The sequence below is a fragment of the Cyclopterus lumpus genome, chromosome 20, assembly GCF_009769545.1.
Source record: "Cyclopterus lumpus isolate fCycLum1 chromosome 20, fCycLum1.pri, whole genome shotgun sequence".
Classification (NCBI taxonomy): domain Eukaryota; kingdom Metazoa; phylum Chordata; class Actinopteri; order Perciformes; family Cyclopteridae; genus Cyclopterus; species Cyclopterus lumpus.
In genome coordinates, this window is record NC_046985.1 from 14,115,420 (window position 1) to 14,138,705 (window position 23,286).

The 23,286-nt window shown below is 41.5% G+C and overlaps 1 protein-coding gene across 1 annotated transcript in view; it reads left to right on the forward strand.

Annotated features, from left to right (window-relative positions):
• Positions 1 to 23,286, forward strand: part of col11a1a (collagen, type XI, alpha 1a) — a 73,256-nt gene that overhangs the window by 45,049 nt on the left and 4,921 nt on the right. The window contains exons 40-65 of the mRNA XM_034560584.1: positions 261 to 368; positions 2,410 to 2,499; positions 3,638 to 3,691; positions 5,910 to 6,017; positions 6,151 to 6,258; positions 6,735 to 6,788; positions 6,992 to 7,045; positions 7,228 to 7,335; positions 10,160 to 10,213; positions 10,292 to 10,345; positions 10,562 to 10,615; positions 11,056 to 11,109; positions 13,081 to 13,188; positions 13,551 to 13,604; positions 13,767 to 13,820; positions 14,823 to 14,876; positions 17,788 to 17,841; positions 19,235 to 19,342; positions 19,641 to 19,694; positions 19,992 to 20,045; positions 20,746 to 20,853; positions 21,740 to 21,793; positions 21,874 to 21,909; positions 22,006 to 22,059; positions 22,173 to 22,419; positions 23,125 to 23,237. Coding sequence (XP_034416475.1) covers positions 261 to 368; positions 2,410 to 2,499; positions 3,638 to 3,691; positions 5,910 to 6,017; positions 6,151 to 6,258; positions 6,735 to 6,788; positions 6,992 to 7,045; positions 7,228 to 7,335; positions 10,160 to 10,213; positions 10,292 to 10,345; positions 10,562 to 10,615; positions 11,056 to 11,109; positions 13,081 to 13,188; positions 13,551 to 13,604; positions 13,767 to 13,820; positions 14,823 to 14,876; positions 17,788 to 17,841; positions 19,235 to 19,342; positions 19,641 to 19,694; positions 19,992 to 20,045; positions 20,746 to 20,853; positions 21,740 to 21,793; positions 21,874 to 21,909; positions 22,006 to 22,059; positions 22,173 to 22,419; positions 23,125 to 23,237 — 2,052 coding nt within the window. The remainder of the gene's footprint in view (positions 1 to 260; positions 369 to 2,409; positions 2,500 to 3,637; positions 3,692 to 5,909; positions 6,018 to 6,150; positions 6,259 to 6,734; positions 6,789 to 6,991; positions 7,046 to 7,227; positions 7,336 to 10,159; positions 10,214 to 10,291; positions 10,346 to 10,561; positions 10,616 to 11,055; positions 11,110 to 13,080; positions 13,189 to 13,550; positions 13,605 to 13,766; positions 13,821 to 14,822; positions 14,877 to 17,787; positions 17,842 to 19,234; positions 19,343 to 19,640; positions 19,695 to 19,991; positions 20,046 to 20,745; positions 20,854 to 21,739; positions 21,794 to 21,873; positions 21,910 to 22,005; positions 22,060 to 22,172; positions 22,420 to 23,124; positions 23,238 to 23,286) is intronic.

The window sequence follows — 23,286 nt, forward strand, 5'->3', positions numbered from 1 at the left end:
TAAATTTATTATTAAAGAATACCATTTTTTATGTGACATCTGGAAGGTATTGTAATACCCTCCATAAAAGCTTATCTAAACGATAATGGATCGGTATATAACAGCTGTCATTTTGGAAAGATATTTTGTTGATTTAGATTTTGGACAGCCACTGACTAAAGTATTGATTTACAATATCAATGAAATAGGCTTTGAATAACGTCATTCTCCATATTCTATCATTGCTATGTTGAACTAAAAATAATATCAAACCCCTTTAGGGACCAACTGGAGAGACTGGTCCTGTTGGGGAAAGAGGCCACCCTGGACCCCCTGGCCCACCCGGTGAGCAGGGTCTTCCAGGTGCTGCTGGCAAAGAGGGAGCGAAGGTATGTGTCCAGTATACTCTACTGAAGGGGAGAGAAGTACTCCTTACAATTAATCTTCTCATTTGTTTTCCTGAAGTAGTATAGTAATGCAAGAGAGGGCCCCATTGAGCCCCTTCTCTCCGATGGTAACAGATACTGTATACATAGTGATTGGTTCAAAAGAGACTGATTGGCTTTATTAGATTGTGTGTTAGTATACTGAAGAGAGGAAGAGATCAACACTATAGAAGTGGAAGCAAGTTGAACTTATGTCGTTCCAAATAGAGTACATGATTTGATTTAGGAGATCGAGTCAGCTGCATTCACACAGTTACATTTCTGGAAGGCATGCAAAGCTCAAAAGAGTAATGGGTCGCTTAAATAAAATTGGGAGAAAGCAGAAATAAATCTACATCAATTAATTCACCAAGAAACACACCGCAGCAAACACCAAAGTCTCACCAGTTCTATCTGTTCTATATGAGCCTCTGGAAAATGGCCGCTGAAGATATAGTAGTTGAGAATTGGGGCTAAATTCGCTCCCTGGCTCTCCCCCCGGCCGACAATTGAGTGTCCATTAGGAGCAGACAGTAGCCATTTTGTAGAAGTATGTGCTGTTCCAAACCAAACCCCTTACTCCCAGGTCCTCTGAGCATCTCCTGCTCCCCATACCCTCCCTCACACACCCATGTCTTCTGCTTCTTTCATTTTCTTGCTGTCTTCTCCAAGCAGACAGTTTAATCAAGTTCGTCAGCAAACTCCAAACCCTCTGCTGCCCACAAGCCCATTTTCCTCCCCACTCCGCTCAGGCCTGTGCATCACTTTGCCAGGGACACTTTGAGGAGTTCTTGGCAGCAGAGCCCGAATCCTCTAATACCTCTCAAGCCCACTCTTCTCTGTGTCCCTGTTTGAAGATAAAGTCAGCCTGCCAATACAAAAGAAAATCAAACAAAGCCACAAGTAACTTTTTCTGAAGTCAAATGTTCTTGTTTTAGAGATACGGTTTACAAAATCAAGCAGTAAATAATAATGAGGCTGCCCTGCCACTATAGTCTTCAAATTACAATGCATGATATGCATCCACAGAAAATATCCACACTTTAAACTGATGGGTCATTAAGATTGATGTCAGCTACAAACCAAGTTTACTTTTGTTCCTTGTGGGATGTGCAACGTCGTTAGTATTATCTGTTTGCTTGTCATATGCTATTCAATCTAAATTCACTCATTTGAATTCAATAAAAGAATGGGGTCATCTAAAATATAAAAGTACCACATTCTCAGTCTGTTTCACTAGAAGGCCTCAATGCTACTACAAGGGTCTGAAGCCCTTTCAGACAGACACTGAGAGAGGTGCTCAACTGAAACTTACACCTATTATGTACTTTTCTCTGTAAAGTACTTCTGTGTGATTTTCACCGTGGCAAACATTGAACAACAATTGCAGTCTCAAATCTCTGAAAATGGTGATCAGTAATTAATCTGCGACAAATGAAGGGGCAAAAGGTTGAGCACTTGTTCAGTAGAGCAAATCATACACCAGTTTACAATATAAAACAGCTGCATAACTGACACTTAGTCTGTGTAACAACCTGGCTTGAAAAGCTAATTAGATGACACCTTGACCCCCTTCTTACACCTGATTGGACAAAAGCAGCACTTGTTCGGGTGTTATTAATATTTGCCTTTAATTAAAAAAAATTGGTGAGCACAACAGCTGTTCCAGAAACACTGTCACAGTACAACCGTAATCAGTTTCTCAACACATTTGAGTCCATGCAGCATCAAGCTTCATCTTCTAAACATTCTAAAGCCCAGTCTATATAGTCAGGTTTGGGAAGTTGACGACAGACACTTCCTATCGTTTGGTCCAAAACGTATCTGGAAGACTTAATCGGCCCTTGAAAGGGTTTGTGGGGGTGGTATTTTGGTCTTCTAGCAGCAAAGAAATGTTCTCTGTTGCTCAACAAATAATATAATTTACTTTACTTTAATTAGAATCACTCAAGGAATAAAGCAAGTACACTAAGTGTAACACAAACATGTGTGCTTGTGTGTATAGGGAGACCCTGGACCACAGGGATCCTCCGGTAAAGACGGTCCTCCCGGCCTTCGAGGTTTCCCTGGAGAAAGAGGTCTACCTGGCGCCACGGTAAGACCTATGTATACCTGCACCTATTCATCAAAGCTTCCCCTCACATGTGTTTGCTAGTCTAAAGTGACAGAACATTGCTACATAACACATGAACCAGCATCTTTCTAGAGCCATTCACTTCATTAGAGACACCAGCCCTGGAATTCACTCTTAGCAATCAATCCGGTGCAGAGGAAATCCAAAGCGACATCTTACAAATGAACAGGCGTGCCTCTGCATCGCTCCACCGCCACTGACACCACTGTTTTAACCGCCGCAATGCATCATGGGCCTCTATTATAGAAGTAGGGAATGTTTGAAAGGGGATCCATTTGAAACATCTTTCCCTGGTGGAACTCAAGGACCTGAAATGTTTTTCAGTGCCAGCATTATTTGGGGCCGACAGCTAAGTTATTTGTTTTTCTCCGTATGGATTATTTACTTAATACATTATTAAGAGCGAACGTTAGCAATTAGACTGTGGTCGCTAGGAATGGATATGCTGTTGTGAAAGGAAGTGTTGTGCTGCTTGTATCCTCAAGGTCAGTCAGCCTCTGCAGGCCAGCAGCACTGCTGATTGTTTTCTGCCATTGTAATTGACTCCAGCACCCAGCAAGAGCCAACTGAGACTCATTACCCAGACTGCCACTGGCTCTTTTGTGGCCCACAAGGGAGCTACTCACAGACAAACACACACAATATGGGCTTTGACAAACATACAAGACACACACGTACGACATATTATACACAACCCAGCATTTGCTAATTGAAACTCATAATGTGAGATTGTGGGATGTGTAGATTGGGATAATTGTGCACACACACACACATACACACACTTATACTGTACTTACAACTTATGTATCCAAATGATGGAATGGATGATATTTTTACACTCGTGCCCTAAATGTTTTTAACACGCATTGTGTTTTTGATCTGGGATTCATGCTGGTTGTCTGTAAGGATGAACATGTTATGATATTTCTCGGCGTAGGGCTCGAAGGTTAATAGCACTCAAAGAATATATCTAGTGGTGAAGACAGAAAACGAAGGTAGACTCTCCAGGCTGGATTGGCAGAGAGAATGCATATATAGGCTAATGTGAAGTTACAGTGTTATGTCAAGAAGGACCTAATGTGTGCTTTCCTTCTTTCAGGGCCCAGCAGGTCTGAAGGGAGGAGAAGGGCCCCAAGGTCCATCTGGTCCCGTTGTAAGTACACTGTTACCTGGGATTAAAGTGTCCTTCTTACCTCTTCGTATTGTTTTTTTTTTCTGACGTTTTATATTTGATATGTGTTATTGCTTATATTTGTTTTAAGTGAGGCCTCCATATGTACCGGACGGCAGTTTACATCATTTGGACAGGAAAGGCTTCACAAGTTGCTTCAGTTTTCATCGTCTAACTGCGAGGCCACCTTTGGCATTGCTTTTCTTTTTAACATCACCGCTATGGAAGCAGAACACCTATTTATTTATTTATTTGACCTACTTCACATTACACTTTACATTATTCATCCTTTTTGCCACAACGTACAACGTTTGGTGTGCAGTTTGTTCTTTTCAGCTCGGCAGTGCTGAAGATACATGCATTTATAGTCCTGTCTTTGTGTAAACCCACTGTCAGAGGTCGAAAATCAATGAGTCCATGAGTAATACAACTACAGTAATCTCATCAAGCCCTCACGGTCACGTAATCATCACGTTTTATTTATTAATTTTCCAATGGAAGCGTCACCAAATTGCATCTCGTCCCACTGCGCACAGTGATTTGTCTTTGGTGCGATCATGTGAGAATCTGGTATTAAGACTGTTTGCACCATTGCCTCCTGGCACACAGAAACAGACTCAAACAAACACACACACACACACACACACACACACACACACACACGGGCGCAGCCAGGAGAGCATCCATATGGTGAGTCACAGTGTCTAGTTATCCCGGACGGTGCTCCTACAAATGCCTCATCAGTCCCAAAGGTAGCGTCTTGGCACTTTACGCCAGCTGTGCTCATTCTTCTCAGATCGTCACAGAGACTCTGGAGCTTCGTCACAAAGCTCAGTGGTGAGGTTGACGCGATGGGCTGCTGTTGTCACAATTTGCATCAGCTTGTGCGTTTGTATTTGAGCAATACAATCAGAAAATACCAGCTGCTATAAAACGAGACGCTTCAAGAAAAGCATCTAATTGGCCCTCATCGTTGTCTCTAGACATTTGACAAACAGTGTGGTATGAATTTCTGTTTAAAGTCGTGCTCACAGGAAACATTGTGAGTTCTTTTCACTCATAAATATAATGTTCTGCTCAGGAGATACTTGTGAATACTTATGTGAGCATGAACATGTTGAGGGAAAATGTTGACAATATTCTCACAGCAATTTGTCTCGGCGACAGTAATTACAGCCCTGGAACGTGAATACATTTGTAACTTCCTACTCAAGGTCAAACATTTTAAATATTAAAGTAGCGTGCAGCGGAACACACACTTTAGTTGCCTCTGTCTTAAACATTATGTTCACACACGTTACCTTGTAAGCCTTTAAGGTTGCATAAGGGATGTGGGATTATTGAGACACCGTGACCTTTGCCCCCCCCCCCCCCCCCCCCCCCCCCCTCACGCTCTTCTATGAGTATGACGATGTTTACCAACAACAATGGTTTTCTTTACTTTTTCAGTGGTGATGATGAAGGTTATAAAAAGTGTCAGTGGACATTATGAAAGCTAGATTTAAGGGTTCCATCCGCTGTTTTCATATTTTCATGTTTCAAAAGCCTCCAACAAACTTAAACTGTAATAGGGTAGCAGTGGGACCTACTATATATGATAACCATGCATCACAGACCTTTTGAGGAACACTAATTTGTTATGATAATTAATTAAATACATTTCTAAAGAAAATACCAAATATTTAGTCTTCATTTTTTTTATAGGTTCAAAAGTGTGTATATGTATCTATAAAGACACATTGAGTTAATTCAGTGCAACAGAGGTATACAACAACAATGTCTTTCAATACAACCATATATGTAGGTGACCACTAATGTCCTGTATATGAGCACTGATACACAGCATCGGCCTCTTTCATTGAGAAAAGTATTTTGGGCATCAGGGGTGAGCTGCTCCGGGACAGCCGAGAACGCTGCGCTGCTTTCAAGAAGCAGCGGTGCTTTACGAGATCTTAAATGCCACCTGTTACTGTGAGCTGCTCCTGGGGTTTGAGTGGGCAGGTGTATGTGTGTGTGTGTGTGTTGATCCAGTAGCAGTGGGACTCCGTTGGGCTTTGTAAATGTCTTAATGGCAACGGTTATTGTTCAGTTATATTTAGGTTTAAGCTAACAAAACTCTGAATGATGTTTCTTTCTTTCCTCAAACATACAAAATATGGATTTTCCCCTCATCATCTCCCTCTCCTGTTTACACTCACAGGGTTCTCCTGGTGAAAGGGGTTCTGCTGGCTCAGCTGGTCCAATAGGCCTGTCTGGTAGACCTGGCCCTCAGGGTCCCCCAGGACCCTCTGGAGAGAAGGGAGCGCCTGTACGTATTTCTTTCTTTGCTACAGTGGCCGACACCAGTCCTTCTGTTACCTTTTGTTTCTTTCTTCCTTTACCTTCCTTTGACCTTCAGTTCTGTTGGTTTTATTGTTCTAAATATGTCTTCCCTCTTCTAGGGTGAGAAAGGACCTCAAGGTCCTGCTGGTCGCGATGGTGTTCAGGGTCCTGTTGGTCTGCCCGGGCCTGCTGGACCTCAGGGTCCACCTGGAGAGGATGGTGACAAGGTGAGTAATCCACACTCGGCATCCCATCCCATTGGCCCAGTTACAACTTATTTTCCATTCCCAAACTGGGATGGATGTTTTGGGACTGAACCAGATTGCCAATCAATCTTCATCCCAATGTTCATACTCAGGCCATCTGGATGGAAAATGTGTCTCTCTTTCCATCACTGTAGCTTATCCGTCTTCATAACCAAATGTGCCAGCAAAAATTAGAGGAGATGTAAAAGTAAAACACTGTCGTCAGTCATGATGCCCCTTGAGGTTAATATCAGGCCTTCCATTGAGCAGCGACACGTATGTCTCAGCAGAAGGTTAACAACGCAACACAGAATACGCCATATTTGAGTAGAAATGCAGATAATGGTGGTTTGTGTTCATGTAAGGTTGTAATGATCTTTTCATATACTGTTGATATTAAGAGAATAATTTAAGATAAGCTGAGACTTATTTTGTATGTGTGTTTTCTTCATTCCCAGGGAGAGGTTGGAGAGCCTGGTCAGAAAGGAAGCAAAGCCGACAAGGGAGAACAGGTACACTATGGGAATCAAATTCATGTCTTACTTGCACACGCATACACATCCATTTTTCACATTCATTTAGGAGTTGGTGATGTTACTGTGAATATGTTTTTTTGTTCCCTTTTACAAAACATTAACACCATTATAAAAACAACTCTTTCAAATCACAAAGCCATGCTTTGACATGTGTGTTACTTATTCTTGTTTGTGTTCAGGGTCCTCCTGGTCCAGCTGGTCTCCAAGGTCCCATAGGTGCCCCGGGTCCTGCTGTGAGTACAATTGTCCTAAAAGATTGTTGAATCAGATTTACATGGACCACATGTGTGAGGTCGATAGCACGTCAGCTATATCCTTGAAGACTACGATGTATTCTACGGCACCTTTAACATCGGTGTCCTTTAGCCTTCATCTCTAAATAAATTATTAAATGTGTATACGTATGTTTTCTCAGGGATCTGATGGAGAGCCTGGTCCCAGAGGTCAGCAGGGTATGTTTGGACAGAAGGGAGATGAAGGCTCCAGAGGTTTCCCTGGACCCCCTGGTCCCATCGGTCTGCAGGTTAGTCCCATTCACTTGTGTCATGTAAACGGCTATCTAGAATGACAGTCAGTATTTTATATTACATATCATAATCATATTGTGTACATGCATTTCTTTCGCAGTAGTGCTATATAGTTTTTGTGTAAATGTGTTGGCTACATGGAGGCCTTCAGTCAATAAAAATGAAATAATGAATTTACTGTAGGAATTCCAATAGTTTCAGATGAGCATAAAAGGCATTGCGTTAAGACACGCAGTAGGAACAGTGAGGCAGCTTCATGTTCATACTTTAATAAATGACCAAATAAATGACAAATGGAAGCCAGAAGAAAAGCTAATCGTGCCTCCACAACTCCATCAGCTCTGTGCTGCTGAAAACACGGCAAAAACAGTTTTTAGTGCCACATTCGGTTCTTAAGACTTGCTCTACAATATAAGTATAACATAAGTTATAACTCATCAATATAAGTTCTGCTATCAAGGTCCAGTAATGCCACTTGTTTCTGCTGAAGTTTCATTATAGAATGAGCGTCAGTGACATGAAACAAGACATTATTAGAGAATGCCATTAGATAATGGACATTGCATTTCGTTGTTTCGAAGGAAAGCTACAATTTCTGTACATTTAGTCCAACAAATACACAGACGTAGCAGACATTGGCTCGGGTGGCCATTGTACCTTGACTGCTTGGCGACAGCAGTTTTCTTCTGTGGTCTTGTAGCTGTCGCAAACTCATCATTGTGGTATACAAATATCCAGTCCTCTATGAGCCTGGCTTCATAACGACAGTATTAAAAAAGACATTACCTGTTTAGCCATGTATGGCTGGAGATATTGGCTCCTCGGGTCAGGAATTACCTTTAAATAGCACATTAAGAATCCTGAATGCAGGACATCACTTCATGTTCATTTTACAGGCTTTATTTTGTGGGTCAAATTCTGCTTGGGCCTGTTGACATGCATTTGGTTTGTGCTATGACTGATGCGATTATTGATGAAGCATGGCAGGGTAAATAGACATGACTACAACAAACTGAATATAAGGAAATGTGGAATAACCACTTACTGTATACGTCTATTCTTTTCTCCACTACACCTCTCATATTTCATTTGCTATAACCAAGAAGTCTGCAGTTAAGTGAATTGAAATGTATTTTCATTTACTCACTCCTTCTGCCTTCAGTAGCAGTATTAGTGTGTAGTGATGACATCGTAGGAATCAGGACCACTCAACTCCCGTTCTAAACTGTGTGGAGATACAACACAGTGGAACATTCATTTCACATCATGCCACAGCACCCACAAAGGAAGACTCCTCTCACCTTCATCCAATCTCCATCACCACTTTTATAAAAAAGGCTTTATGATCTGTGATACATTTTGCTTTTTAATATGCAGCATTTAATGTTATTCTGGCGTAAAGATTGTTTGTATCATTAGGATACTAATTTAATGAGTTACCTTTCCCTCCGTAGAAGGCTATTTGTTAGTAATTCTCTTTTTGTATTAGTCATCAACTCCTTATGATAACCATGTCAAGAATTTACTGCAGAGATTGGGGTCGTTGTCTTGATGAAATTACGTAGACTGCTACTCATCGTTCCAAGGTACTATCCTATCTCCGCAGGATTGCATTCAATGGACTTTTAATTGGAAGTAATTCACTTCCCATCACCATTCCATTAATTGTGTTGACTGACCTGCTCGATAGTCAGTTCCTCATTGAGCACATTTACCATGCTGCATAATTAGTAGCACCACTAATGATCTCAGACTAGAGGAGACCTTTACACAGATGAGATTTCTCAGCACGGCAGGAATCAGCATGCAGCCACACACACTTTTTAGCACCCACGGAAAATACTTGCAAACAAGGACAATATACACACATAAGCTTAGATGCGGGGGAAATGCACACATACACAAAGAGTCCGCTTATGGTGTAATGACACGTACAGGAACGCATTCCTTGATCGCCTGCCTTGCAACCTTACACCTTATACTGATGACAAACTTCCTCTTAATCAAGAAACCGACACACACATACATAAGGCGAAGCAGGGTACAGCGATTTAATCACGGCAAAGAAATGTCAGGGATCAAACGCACACGTGAGGTCTTGACCTCACTGCTCGTTCACCATGCATGAGTGAGCTGGATCTATGTCTGCAACTTTGAGTGCAGATGTTACTGACAACAAAAGGGAAAGCAAACCGGAGAGGAGTCTTGTCTTTCATGTTAGTGGATCTGGGGACAGAATTGTAGAGCAAAATCATCTCCCTTCTGCCTGAGTATGTCTAAGGAAGCTTAAACCCCTGTTATGTGGAGGTATCTGACACATCATTGAGTTCTTCTTAGGCGTTTTTAATCCGGATATATAATATGGAATCTCTGGATAAGAATTGAGATGACTCCTTCACTAAATTGCGTATGATTCTGTTAGATCTCTATCCAGTTTATGTCCACAGAATTGACTGTTTTTGACTGCATTTGGTTCATCTGGTAGGAGACTTCTTCTTGACCTTGCTCAGCATATTCATTGAATATTCCATTTAACAGAGAGTGGGACTAGACTACACTTAAAACATGGATTCCAGTCATTTATGCAGGTTCTGGCCCACAGATATGTTTAATATTTCAGTGCTTCACTACAATGTATCCCAGCAGTCAAATCAAATTGAAAAATGTCATATCAATCAGGAGCAGCTGTTGTGAATCCATTTAACAGCACAAACAAATGTAAATCATGAAGAACAACATTACTTATTCATTCAGTGTCTTTAACATAATTATTTTTCTTTTCTGATAAAATAATTATTTATTCTTTTTTCTTTTCCTCAGGGGCTTCCTGGACCTCCGGGTGAGAAGGGAGAGAACGGTGATGTGGGCCCCATGGTAAGAGACACATCTGCTTCTTGTAAGCACTATTAAAGTAGTTTAATGCACTTTAACAACACTGTTTCTTTTGTGCAGGGCCCTCCTGGTCCTCCTGGTCCCAGAGGTCCTCAGGGTCCGAGTGGAGCTGATGTACGTATGGCTAATTGATAACAATGTGTTTACACACATCTAATAACCCACATGTATTGAAAAGGACCTGGTCAATGTAAGACTGTGACATAAAGGCAACGTCATCTTTAGTGACATTATCTCATCTATCTCACATTGCAATGCCTGGACACCATCAAGTGTCCTCTCCCAAGGTCATGGATGATGACTCATCTATTTCTTTATTTCACGCTGCAGGGTCCACAAGGCCCTCCAGGTGGTGTTGGCCCCATGGGATCTGTGGGCGAGAAGGTAAGAGTCCCAACTTGGCACCCCTGGGTGTTCTGCGTGTCTAACGTGATGTTGGTATTAAGACTGAGGAACTGCTGGTCTAGCCCTCTCCAGACCATCCAGCTGCTCCCCTTTGTTACCACATGCAGTCCATTCATTTCATATGCTAAGGCTTTTTGTCTGAGTTAGTGCCTTGTCACTATTAATGTCTATTTTACAACGCCTCCAACAAGATTTGTGCATTTTACTGCCATTTGGCAGACGGCCGCACTATAAATGCTTAATGCTGTTCCAGTTAAATGACTGGAGGGCCACCAACTCTTTAAGGGGGCACTTGTTATACTGTAACTTGTAACTCCCTTGCATCAACTAGAGTTAAAAAATAAATAAAAATGCTGAATCTGAATGTGTGTGAGGGTGAAGGTTTATTTGTCCGGACACTGACATTTGTCTAACGGCAGGGTGAACAAGGTGAGGCCGGAAACCCAGGACCACAAGGAGAGGCTGGAACCGGGGTAAGTGAGCTCTCCAGTTTGTCAAACTGAATATGTGTTGCAGGGATGTCTTATGTTTGTATGTCCTTATGTATGTATGTGCCACCTTGTGTGTATGGTGCACCTTGCTTATCAACACAAATGACATATGTGAGCTTCGCAGTCTTTAGCATACCACCCAGCCTTAGGATGAATAGTTGGAGGGCTCTACATGAAAACATTTTAAAAAGTAGCTACAACATGTGTTCGTAGGTTATCGCCAGGAAAACAGTTGCTTAATGGACCGCTTTTGGCAAATATAGTGCAAAATCCAATCTAACAAGGAGTTTTTTTTTTCTTTAGTGTGACACTTTGTATTCATCACACTGAAAGTAAATGCTCCTCACATTGAGGCTGGTAGTTCATCTCAGCAGGACTCTTCCGCTTCACACCCCATGTCCACCTGGCCTGCCAAATTGAGTCTCTTCCAGGACTCTTAAGACATAATTACCAGGAGGATACGCCGTGGTGCTTCTGTCCTGAAGAGCAATCATGGCAGCCACCGTGAAGCAAGTTGGCATCAAAACATCAGACACCCACTTTGAGTACAGCTTTTAGCTGTGATTTGCTCTGTTTTGGTGTCAGAAGTGTAGAACTTTAGATGTTTTGGAAGTCCCCTTTAATGCCTCGCATTTAGATTGTTCTGATAGACTATAGTGTTTGTTATGGGTGAATGTCAAATTTAATTTGAAAAGATTCTGAAGGATTTACATTTGCCAAAGCCATATGCTTTCCGGTGTTATTGCCATACAGAGATTTATGACAATTTGTATTAGCTTTTTTTTTTAACATTTACCAAGCACCCATCATTGATGGCTCTATTAGCTCTGCTGCCTCATTTATCACTATCGAGGTACAACAGCAGATTGAAAAGATGGCCCATCTCCAGTGGGAGTGGTAGAGGAGCGTGATTACAAGCATTCATAATGTCCCCTGCTAGTTCCCATCACACTGCTGGTGTCATTGACATTTTCAAAGTCAGTGTGCAGCTTAAGTCCCTCATCATAAGCACATCTGATGCCAATGCCTTTCAGTTATTATTATGTTGTCTTCTTACAAGTGTTGCATTTAGTACTGATGGCACTGGGACAATTATATTACTACAATATAGTGTCGGCATCATTTTGTATTAGTTACTACTAACAAATGGAAATGGAAATGAAAAATGTTTTAATTAAATGAAATATCCTTTACTTGAATTTAACTTGTATTTACTTTAATCATGTTAGGCACCATGTAAAATATTCAACACAATTGCTGCAATAACGTTTTTCTATAATTTAATATAGCTAAAAGCTGATGTCCATTTGAAAACTGCACACAATACTGATAAACACTAGACAAACAGACACGAGACATGCATTAAGCTACATGAAGGATGAATATACAATAAGGGATGATACACTGTTAAGTGGATGTTACCATACTGTAAAAAGAGCAGTAAAACACTTTTGTAAAAACATCAAATGCATAATGCTTAAACAGTGATTAAAATGTTAATTTTAGCCAGATATTTAATGTGGCTTTAAAGCTATACAGTAGACAAACTCCAGCTTGTTTTTGTCATCCTGTAAGAAGTTTCCACCGAGTGCAACAGAAAAAGCTGACAGCGTAAAATAATGGCAGCAATTGGGGAAATACGGGACAATCTCATATTCAACTCATCTGGCGATTATCCACCAAATCACATTTCATAGAATCGGCTGAATTTCTTCCGAAGCAAAGCTGCTGTGGAGCTACATTAGCATCACATCATGGTGCAGAAACACACGCCTCAGTCTCATTGCACATCAGCACTGTTGACCATCCAGAGTTGTTGTCCTTTGTTACACACACTGACATCAGCTTCGGATCCAATCGCTCTCAGCAGCATTTGTCCACACGTCAATGTTATTGCTGCCCCCTGTGGTACTGTACTGATGTACAGAATGGCTCCTCCCCCCATCACTACAGGGACCGAAAGGCGAGAGAGGAGAGAAAGGAGAGGCTGGCCCCCCTGGAGCTGCTGGACCTGCGGGTGCCAAAGGACCACCTGGAGATGACGGTCCAAAGGGCAACCCTGTAAGTCCGCCAAATACTCTCAAAATCAGAACAAAAAGGTTTCTATCACCCTGTCTAACAGGCTCAAATGTACTGCTTTAAAAGAAATGTCCCCCACGGGCTGCAAGGCTGGCAATGTTATTTTAGCACATTCATAGCACAAGAACTTAAAAGCCTTTTTGTTGAGGGATGGATTATATTTTATGCCTGCGTGGTAATGGCATCCAGTGACGCTTTTTCTCATGGATTTGCAACATCAAATTGTTTTCAACGGTTGTTACCAGGTGCACCAGGACTAAATCACTGTCTAAATTCCTATTCATGTTCTTAATACCTGTATCCTGTTTATGTTGTTACACTGATGTCATATCTCTCCATTAAAGGGACCTGTTGGATTCCCCGGAGACCCTGGTCCACCTGGAGAGCCAGGTGTTGCTGTAAGTATGACATCTTTAAGCAATATTCACTCTATATAGGCCCATGCACAGAAAATTATTTAGATTTTTGCTCATTCATAAATGAAACAGTATGATGGTTAAAGATAAGATAACTATTATATGGGGCAGACATCATCTAACCAGCACATCTCTCTCTTACAGGGCACTGATGGAGAATCAGGAGAGAAAGGAGAGGATGGTGAGGCCGGTCAGGCGGTAAGTTGTATGTTCACATTATTTAGACTGAACAAATGATTGCATGAGTACACGTCATGTGTTCTATGCGGTTCACTTGAGGGGCACTTTACAAACACCTAATAAAATGTAATTATCATAACAATCAGCTATTTTTCACGAATGAGTATGAATGTGTCATTTATTTTATATTATAGTAGTCCAACAAAATGTTGCCTGCTGTAAAAGTGTAGTAAAGTAAATAAGTATAGTCAGTATATAAATTGCTCTGCATTATATTTACTCCATACTTTTGGATGTAGGATAAATGGACTTAACTTTGATTAGAAATAAAGCCAAACAATAATGTGCTAGCCTTGTAGGGCGCAATTAATCACATCTCTTATTAACGTTCATGAATGTCAATGAGCTTGTGCTATTGCCAAAGAATAACAGAAAATATTTGATCAACTGCATGAATGTTGCATATTTTAATTTTGAATTCATTTTAAATGTTTATGCATGCTGAAAAGCTGCAGTGGGAAATTGTGCTTGGACGGTATATTAAAACTTCTTATAATGGCTCATTGTTCTTTGAAAGGAAAACATATCTATCCTCCTGTTATTTGCATTCCCATCTATCTGTGTACTCAAACTATAAGGCAGCGTAATAACTGTGCCTTCACTTATCAGTACAGCCAAATATTTACAAATGCAAATTATAAAAAAATTGTTTGATTGCTTGCAATTAACTCCGAGATAATTGGATGAGAGTGTGTCAGGAATCACAATACGTATTATTTCAGGCAGTGCAGTGACTCTTGGTTTTGGCTTAACTCTTCTGGACTCTCCCGGGGTGGAATGTTCCCCAGATGTCAATATGCTCTGTGCGTAATTGTCCTTTTGGCAGACATCACGAAAGATTTAGCAAAGCATGCTGCTCTCTCATCAACATTCATACCAGCACCGACTCATTTGTTAATACAACTTGTTTTATTGTCTATAATGGCATCTTGCATCTCCTGTCTCTCTGCTTGTTTACAGGGACCTCCAGGTCCATCAGGAGAAGCTGGCCCACCTGGACCACCTGGCAAGAGAGTAAGTCTGTGACCATTAAAACTAAGAGTACTGCAGCATTTTATTTGAACATCCCAAGATAGGCCAGTCAGATGGTCCCCGTTGGTGGCATTGCATCGTTGCAAGAGTGAGCTGTTTTGATATGAAAGCTCTTGCTGACCCAAGCTTTCGTTAGTGTTCTAATCCAGACCCAACGAGGCCATGTGAAATGTCTTCGGCCCTTTTTAAAACAGAGTGTGCATCTGTTGGCATTGTTCTCCGGCTTCATAGCCAAGAGACCGGTATCCTGCCTTGCTTTGCAACAACTCCTCCTCAACAACTCAATCTTGGCAGTAACGCAGGAGAGATTCATTTTCATTAAAAGAAGAGTGGGGAAAACAAAGTGGGAGATTTAAGGGGTCAAGAGCCGTTGTCCTGTCTGCAAAGAAACCTCCCTCGGAGCCGATCGCGGAATGAATGGCAGGATGTGAAAATCATCAATCTTTTTCTTTTTTTCTTTCATCTTAGCAAAAAAAAAAAAAGCTTAAGGAAAAATAGCAGGAAAAAAATGAGCCGTGGGTTCCAAACTCATTGAGGGCAGTGGGAAGAAAGCCAGAGAGATATAACAAGTCTGACACATTATTGATCCATGGCTGCTTGACTGACAGTCAGAGCAAAACAAAGGCATAACATGGACGTGGTCAAGTTGGTAAGAAGTTATGAGGGGAGAAGGGTGGGCTTCAGCGGGGAAATAAAATAAAACCTTTATTGTAATGTGGTTATCATCACCATCATCTCTACCAGAGGAACCGGGTGTCTACTTTAACGTGTCAAGGTTACGAATCCCAAAACAAAGATTTTGTCACATTGAAAGTTAAAGTTGTCCAAAATCCCTCAATACTCATTATATAGTGTAATGTATCGTATATTATACCATACAGAGTGGACTCAAAGTAAACACAAACAGCCAAGTAAATATGCCCCACATTGACAACGTCAGCGTGAGCTCATGCTGTTGCTCCTTCCTTCCTTCCTCAAGGAAAGAGACATATACAGTCCTCCACATACAACTCCCTGGATAGTTAGAAGGGAGTAATATAATATTTTGGACACAGCAATGTTTCTATGATGTCCTCTCTCACTCTATCTAGTATCCTGCAAGATGAGGTTGAGATAACTGAGTGAAATATCAAAGCCAGTAAGCTACTCTTTGAATGCACGCATCTGGTGTGGAACATTAACATATTTCCAATATGATGTGAAGCTCCAAGTCCACATGAAAATGAGCAGCTATTCTCCTGAATTTGAAAGAAAAGTCACAATCTCAAGTGACTGACTGCATTTCAAAGAACGACATGTCATGCATTTTTAAACCACGGTTGATTGCTTTTCTAATATGCCCAATGGAATTTACATTCTCAATATTTAGCATGGTATCAGCATCTGCTGCACCAAATGGCTTGGGGATTATGTAATGAAAAGGGCTATTTTATCACCCAAAGGTCTTTAATCTCTGAGAGAAAGAAAGGGACCTAAGATGATCCAGGCTGGTTGCTACTTTGAATACATAATTCCACAGCAAGAGATGTTTAGGATCTGTTGGCTCTTTTTGTGTCTTCGCAGCATTTTGCCTGTAGAAAATTGCAACAATCCCTGAATGTCTCCAGCACAGCCTCTGATTCTGAATAAGTCCATTTAGCACAGCAGTACCTTTTATATCAATCTGACTGGCTAATGCCTTAATACTGGATATGTATTGAACTTTGTTTCTTGAAAAAATAAATATGTAAAAGTTATTAACCTCATCTGGCTTTTGGGTGGTTAAGGTCACTAGGCAAGGCGTGTTTATTTGTATAGCACATTTCAAGTGCTTCATATAAAACCATTAAAAGCATCAAAGCATAATGCAAAAGAAAACAAGATTCACACTCAACAATTAAGAACATTCATACACTACTTCATTTAAATATTTACATTGTATCTAAGAAACTGGTGACAATGTTATGCAACTAAGAACAGCGATAACGTGTGTGTCGTACACCTGTTGCTGCAGAGCCAACAAAAGGTGCCGTGGCAACCTGATCACGATGAACGCGCCTACACGTTTACTCTAGCCGCTGGATGTGGCGCCACAATTGAAATGGCTCTTTGTGCTGATCAAGATCCGGCCTCTTCTTCACCAGTAGGAGGTACACATCAGGAGAAGATGAAAGCTCCTCCGAGCACGGGGCGCGAGCTCACATCATACCCTTTCAGTCAATAGCACTCAGGCTTCCATCAGCTAAGATGAGAATGGAATGTGGATGGAGAGTTGTTTTCTTTTTTTGAAGAGGGACGACTGGAGGTGGAGTTGAAAGAAATTGTTGTGGGCCTGAAAGCTGTCAGAAAAGACGACCTGCTGACCCTTGGTATGCCTGAAAAAGGCTGTGTGTATTCGCACATTGCTACACTGCGGGAGTGTGTGTTTATGTGGGAGGACGAGTCTAAGTCACTCAAATAGATCTTGATAACTGAAGTAGTGCAGATTCAAGGGCATCTGTTTCAAGACAGCGTCCACCAAGCACTTATCAGGCAAGACAATTGTTCAATATGAAATCTAATAAAAATTCAACAGAGTTATTTTTTTGACATTTCCACCTTAATTCGACAGAGGAACATTTGGAAATGGAGTAGGAGGGATATGACACGCTACACAGGTCACGAGGCTGGAATCGAACCAAGGGCGTCGCGGTTATACAGAATGCCCTGTAACCACTGGGGTACCGAGGCGCTTCATTAGTGCTGATCCAGGTTGTTTTTTTTGCTGCTTACTGATGTGTGAGCCTCTAAAATACTGTGGAAGGTCAACGATGAACATTCACTTTTGTTTTGTTTGTACCGTGTTGTTGTGTACAGTCAGTGTGTGTTGATGCTGTGTTGAAATGCTAACGCAGTGTCCTGTTGTCCTCCTCAGGGGCCCCTGGGGGCTGCTGGTGCAGAGGGCAGGCAAGGAGAGAAAGGCGCCAAGGTAACCAAATCAACTCCTCTTTGCCACAAGTGCAGTCGTCTCACAGTCCTGTGGGGGCTCACCGTGCCCACATTGTTCCCCCATTTGAATTAAAAGCACAAAACGCAGAAGTAATTCAATTTCCACCCTAGATTTGATTGAGATTCATGGATGCAGGAAATAAACACTGAACTAAGATGCACTTGTTTCTTGCTGTGGGCTCCGGCTTAATGTCACGACTGTCAAAACAGTCGAGATCACGTGTATTCAGAGTCATCATGCCTTTCTCTTTTTAGTCTGAATCAGACCCAGATGAAGTTCCTCTGAGTGAGCACATGTTTTACACCAATCTCCTTATTTCATCAGTGTCTAAATCTATATGTATATATATATTTATATGATCTGTTGCTTCGTGCATGGGCAGAATCGATCAGCACCAGCATGTGCACGCTGAATATGAATGACATTTACTACAAAAACACACCTCTCTTCTCAGTTAATCTGGTCGATCGATGTACAACTGCATTTTTCACGACACAATACTACCTTGGTATGTTAGTATTGTGAACTGTTTATATACTTTGCATTGAAAGAATCCCTTAATGAAAATCTGAATCTTCAAAATTCCAAAAGACAGCTTCACAGCTGTGGTTGTAATAATCTCAGAGAAGTAGTTGTGACCACTTTGCTTTCAGACTGCACTCTGTACAAACCTTGCAGCTCAAACTCAATATCTTATTTTCATGAGCTCTGTCTAGTCTTTGAATGTTGACTTATTTCCGATTCCAGTCAGCTGGAGGCCATTCTCATTGTTATCATGAACCTAGAATAGAAGCATAGCAAGATGTAGCCCCGTATGTCGTTGTGCCTCTTCTGAACCTCATTTGATGAATCCGGCTCTTGTTTACTTGTCCCCATGTTCCCGGTCTACACACCGCATACTCTCTCAGCATCATTTACAGCTAAAAGCAGCCTTCCGCTGAATTCCGATACGAATACTCTTGGAGACCAAGATAGGCTCCAAAGGAAAGCTGACACATATCAAGTGATCTTTATGTGATACGGAGTTTAGAAGTGGTACAAGAAGACTTTTTATTCCTTACCATTAACAAGCGTGACAAATACTATTTTACAAATATATTTGTAAATAACCTAAAATACCATTGTCAGTGGCATCTAGCTCTAGAGGGTTCGCTCTGTTTATTTGACTGATGTATTTGTTTCAAAGTTGTAATGTGTTTATCACTAGATAAAGCTTCTCAAAATATCAGTAAACAACAGCAGCTTTGATGTAAATGCATTCAATTAATATGTCAGGTGTACGCTACTTTCAGCCAGGTAAAATAAGCTTAAACTCCTAAATGTTGTTGTATTTGTTCAACCTGGGTCATGCTTTCACAACATGTGTACACAGGGTGAGGCAGGTTCCGAGGGCCCAGCAGGTAAAACCGGACCGGTTGGACCCCAGGGCCCTTCAGGAAAGCCCGGCCCAGAGGGTCTGCGTGGAATCCCCGGTCCTGTCGTAAGTCTGAGCTCCAACAGCGATCTTTCCCTGTGACACACTGCATATGCATGCAGCGCCACTCTCAAACACACAACACACACACCCACAGGGTACACACAAAAAGGTACGATGATAGACTTCATGGAATAATCAATACACCCATTTGGCTTACACATTAGTTTGGCTTGTTTATTCCAGCACTCTTTTTTTGTCTGTTTGGGCTATTAATCATCATGCTGAGCACAGCAAATCAATGGCAGGCCAGAGAAAATACAGCAGGCTATAATGCTCACTGCAATTGAATGGCTTTTCACAGGGTGAACAAGGACTGCCCGGCTCTTCAGGACAAGATGGCCCACCTGGTCCCATGGTTAGTATTTTATAATATCTCTCTTCCTCTCTCCCTCTTGCTCACATTTATCCATCCAGCTAGAGGTGGAGTACTTCAGTCAGGTTAACCATAGAAAGCTGGACTGTATAAGTCATATGTGTAATACATGGATGGTTTTCATCTGTTTCTCTCAATATAAAGTTTGATTTTCATGCCTCTATTTTCCCTGTTCGTGTTTCTCTCTCCTTATTTTCAGCACCCTGTCCAGAATACTTTTTTTCTTTTCTTTTCTTTTCTCTGCAAAATGGATTTGTAACTTCTGCTATTGTTGTCTAGGGTCCTCCTGGTCTTCCTGGCCTGAAAGGTGACCCCGGGTCTAAAGGTGAAAAGGTGAGCGTAGCCTCTTTGCTTGTGTCGGACTGCAAACTGACATGAAAAACATGAATGCAGTGAAAGGAACATTGGGACCGTGATCTAAGTTCAGACTCCAGTCAAGGCTGCCCATCACGAGCACAGAGCTCCCACAGTTGCAATTGATCACAAGCAAAACATCTTTTAGAATTACAATGCTGCGTTTATAATAGCGCTTATGTTAACATTTAGGAAATGTCAACAGAAAAAAATGTGGTTTTGCAACAGCTGCCGTAAGAGAAGAACCCTCCATGGGATTGAATATGCAGCTAAATGTGATGTATCACTCTAATCCGTCAAATCTTGCTCTCTTCTTCGCTGCCACTGTCAAATTTGCTGGTGAAATATAACTGCAAAGAATATTCAGACAGCACATATTACTCTATCTAAATTGCCTCCCACACACTGACATGATGGCTTGAGAGAGAGCAGTTTAAAAGCACACAATAGAGGCACGAGTAGCGCGTTTTTAATGCTGTCAAATGATTGGCCCCGGTAGGAGAGCTTGCCTATTCCAAAGTCACCATCTTTGTGTCGTAAAATTGTTTGTGAGCATTGTGTTTTTATTTTGAGACATTTCAATTATACTCTTCACAGCCTCCCATGCCCATCTCAGTTTGTGCCCATGTCGTAAACAAAGAGACAATATCTGTTAACTTCAACTGTTTGTGTCCTTCAGGGTCATCCAGGTTTGATCGGCCTGATCGGACCACCTGGTGAGCAAGGAGAGAAGGGAGACCGAGGTTTGCCCGGGCCCCAAGGTTCTCCAGGTGGCAAAGGTGACGGTGTAAGTAGTTAATACTCCGTTTGCCCTCCACCTCCTGCCCCTCCACTGAGGCCAGAGGTGTTACCACAGATCTCTTCCCTCACAATGTCCACAAAGAACAAACCTTCTGTTGGTTTTGATGCTAACTTTTGGTCTCCCCTTCACTGTTAACACATATTTTCATTGTAAAACTTCCTTCCATTATGATCCATGTATGTTTATCTATGTTCTATGATAATATACCTGCATTGTGGAAAACACTGAAAGGAGTTTCCTTTTCAATAGAATTAAGATATTGTTCTCAACCACTGAGCCAGAAATCGGTACCGACAGAAGGTTTGAAGCTCAGTCTCAATAAAGGACTTATGACAGCCATAATCCATTTGAAATAAACATTTCAGAACAACTGAATGTGCTGTTCTGTCCTGCTGTGGCCTTTGCACTTCCCTGGATTAGTGATTTAAGATGATGCGTTGATTAAGAAGCTGGACATTAAGCCTAATGAAATCCTAACGTCCCCTTTTCTCAGAGCACAAGGGCTTAAAAAAGGTTTTCACTCAGTTTAACATTTCTATTTTAAGGACTGAAAATAGGCCTCATATTGTTTGACTTTATTTCCTGAGGAAATTAAGCCATAAGATTGTGAATTGCTGGGTTCAAAGAAATGGCATATCACAGGCCTTTTTATTGATTGCTAAAATAAACACATCCATATGAAAAAAGCTCATTATGCATTTGCTCATCTCATACACTATTTATACATATCTAACTTTAAAGAACTATATACTACACTGGTCCTTTGCCAGTACAATCTAGCTTTCTCTTTACAAGGCTCACAACAATACTTCTGTATCCTCTGATTCTTTGTTATATATCTGACTTCTGCTTTCATCTCTTCTTTTCACAGGGTATCGGTGGATCCTCCGGTCCTCTCGGTCCCCCGGGTTCCCCTGGTCTGCCTGTAAGTCCTTTACTGATTCAACCTTTCATTCAGATTCTACACTGACAGAAGGACTTATTATTATGTCCTATGTGTTGCAGGGTCCTCAAGGTCCCAAAGGATCCAAGGGTTCAAGTGTGAGTACTATCTGTGTTTTTAAAGGCATTGTGTCACTGTGTGTATGTTGGATTTGTCTGAGATGACATGTTTCTATGCATGTTGTTTTATCCCAGGGGCCTGCTGGGACAAAAGGAGACACTGGTTCAATTGGTCCTCCTGGTCCTCCTGTGAGTATTAAAGACCACTACCGTAATGTTCACAGTACTGTAGCATTGTACAACATCTAAGGTCAGTCTTTTGGTATGAAATCTTAAACCGCTTTTCCCACCACACCCTCCAGGGCCCGCCAGGTGAAGTCATCCAGCCACTGCCCATCCGGTCGTCCAAGAGGAACAAGCGCTCCAGAGACATGCAGTCAGACGCAGCCGCTGCAATCATGGACTACGGCGAGGGCATGGAGGACATCTTCGGCTCACTCAACAACCTCAAACAGGATATCGAACGCATGAAATACCCCATGGGCACACAAAACAACCCTGCCAGGACATGCAAAGATCTGCAGCTCTGCCACCCAGAGTTCCCTGATGGTAAGCTAAGTCATAGCAGGAGGGTTTGATGTGAAAGTAAAGGCATGCTGAAAGAGAAATTGTATATGAAACACAGCCCTCTTTGTGTAAATCACAAAGTCCGGCTGCAGCAGGGCGTCATAAGCCTCAGTAAATGAGACACTAGAGATTCTCTCCATTTTTCTCAAAGTCAAGACACCTGTTTTTGATACTCAAGTGAAAGACCAACGTTTTTTGTAGAAAGCAGTGATTGAGAACACTGAGAGAAGATTGGACTCATCAGTGTTAGAACATTTACCAGTTTTGCTTTGGTGTCTTTTGGTTTGTCTATTTTGGTAAATATGTGCCTAATGTCTGAAGATTGATTAAGTCATTTGAGATGACCTCTGGGCCATCAGTTTTCTCAGTACTATTAAGGGTGCTCAACATGCAAAGTGGATTAGTGAGACTGATAAAAGGTTTTCATTTACAGCAGTATGGATATCTTCCCTCATGTTACTGTTGAGGACAATGTTTAGTCAGAAATTGTTGCACATAAATTAGACCCAGCTTCAGGCATGATGATATTCTATCTAGCTGTGTATAAGCCATAACAATGAGCAGTAAATTACTTTAAAGCAGAATTTCACAAAGGATCAAGAAATCCTAGCACACTTAAATTCTTGAATCCATTTTCTGCGGACGCCAGTAGAACAGGGTGTTTGAGGTGTGCTTGGTTCTCCGTAGGCGAATATTGGATTGATCCAAACCAAGGCTGCTCTGGGGATTCCTTCAAAGTCTACTGTAACTTCACCGCCGGGGGCGAAACCTGCATCTATCCAGATAAGAAGTCGAATGGAGTAAGTGACTTTGGATTTGTATCCACAAGATTCATAACTGCCTGTTTCT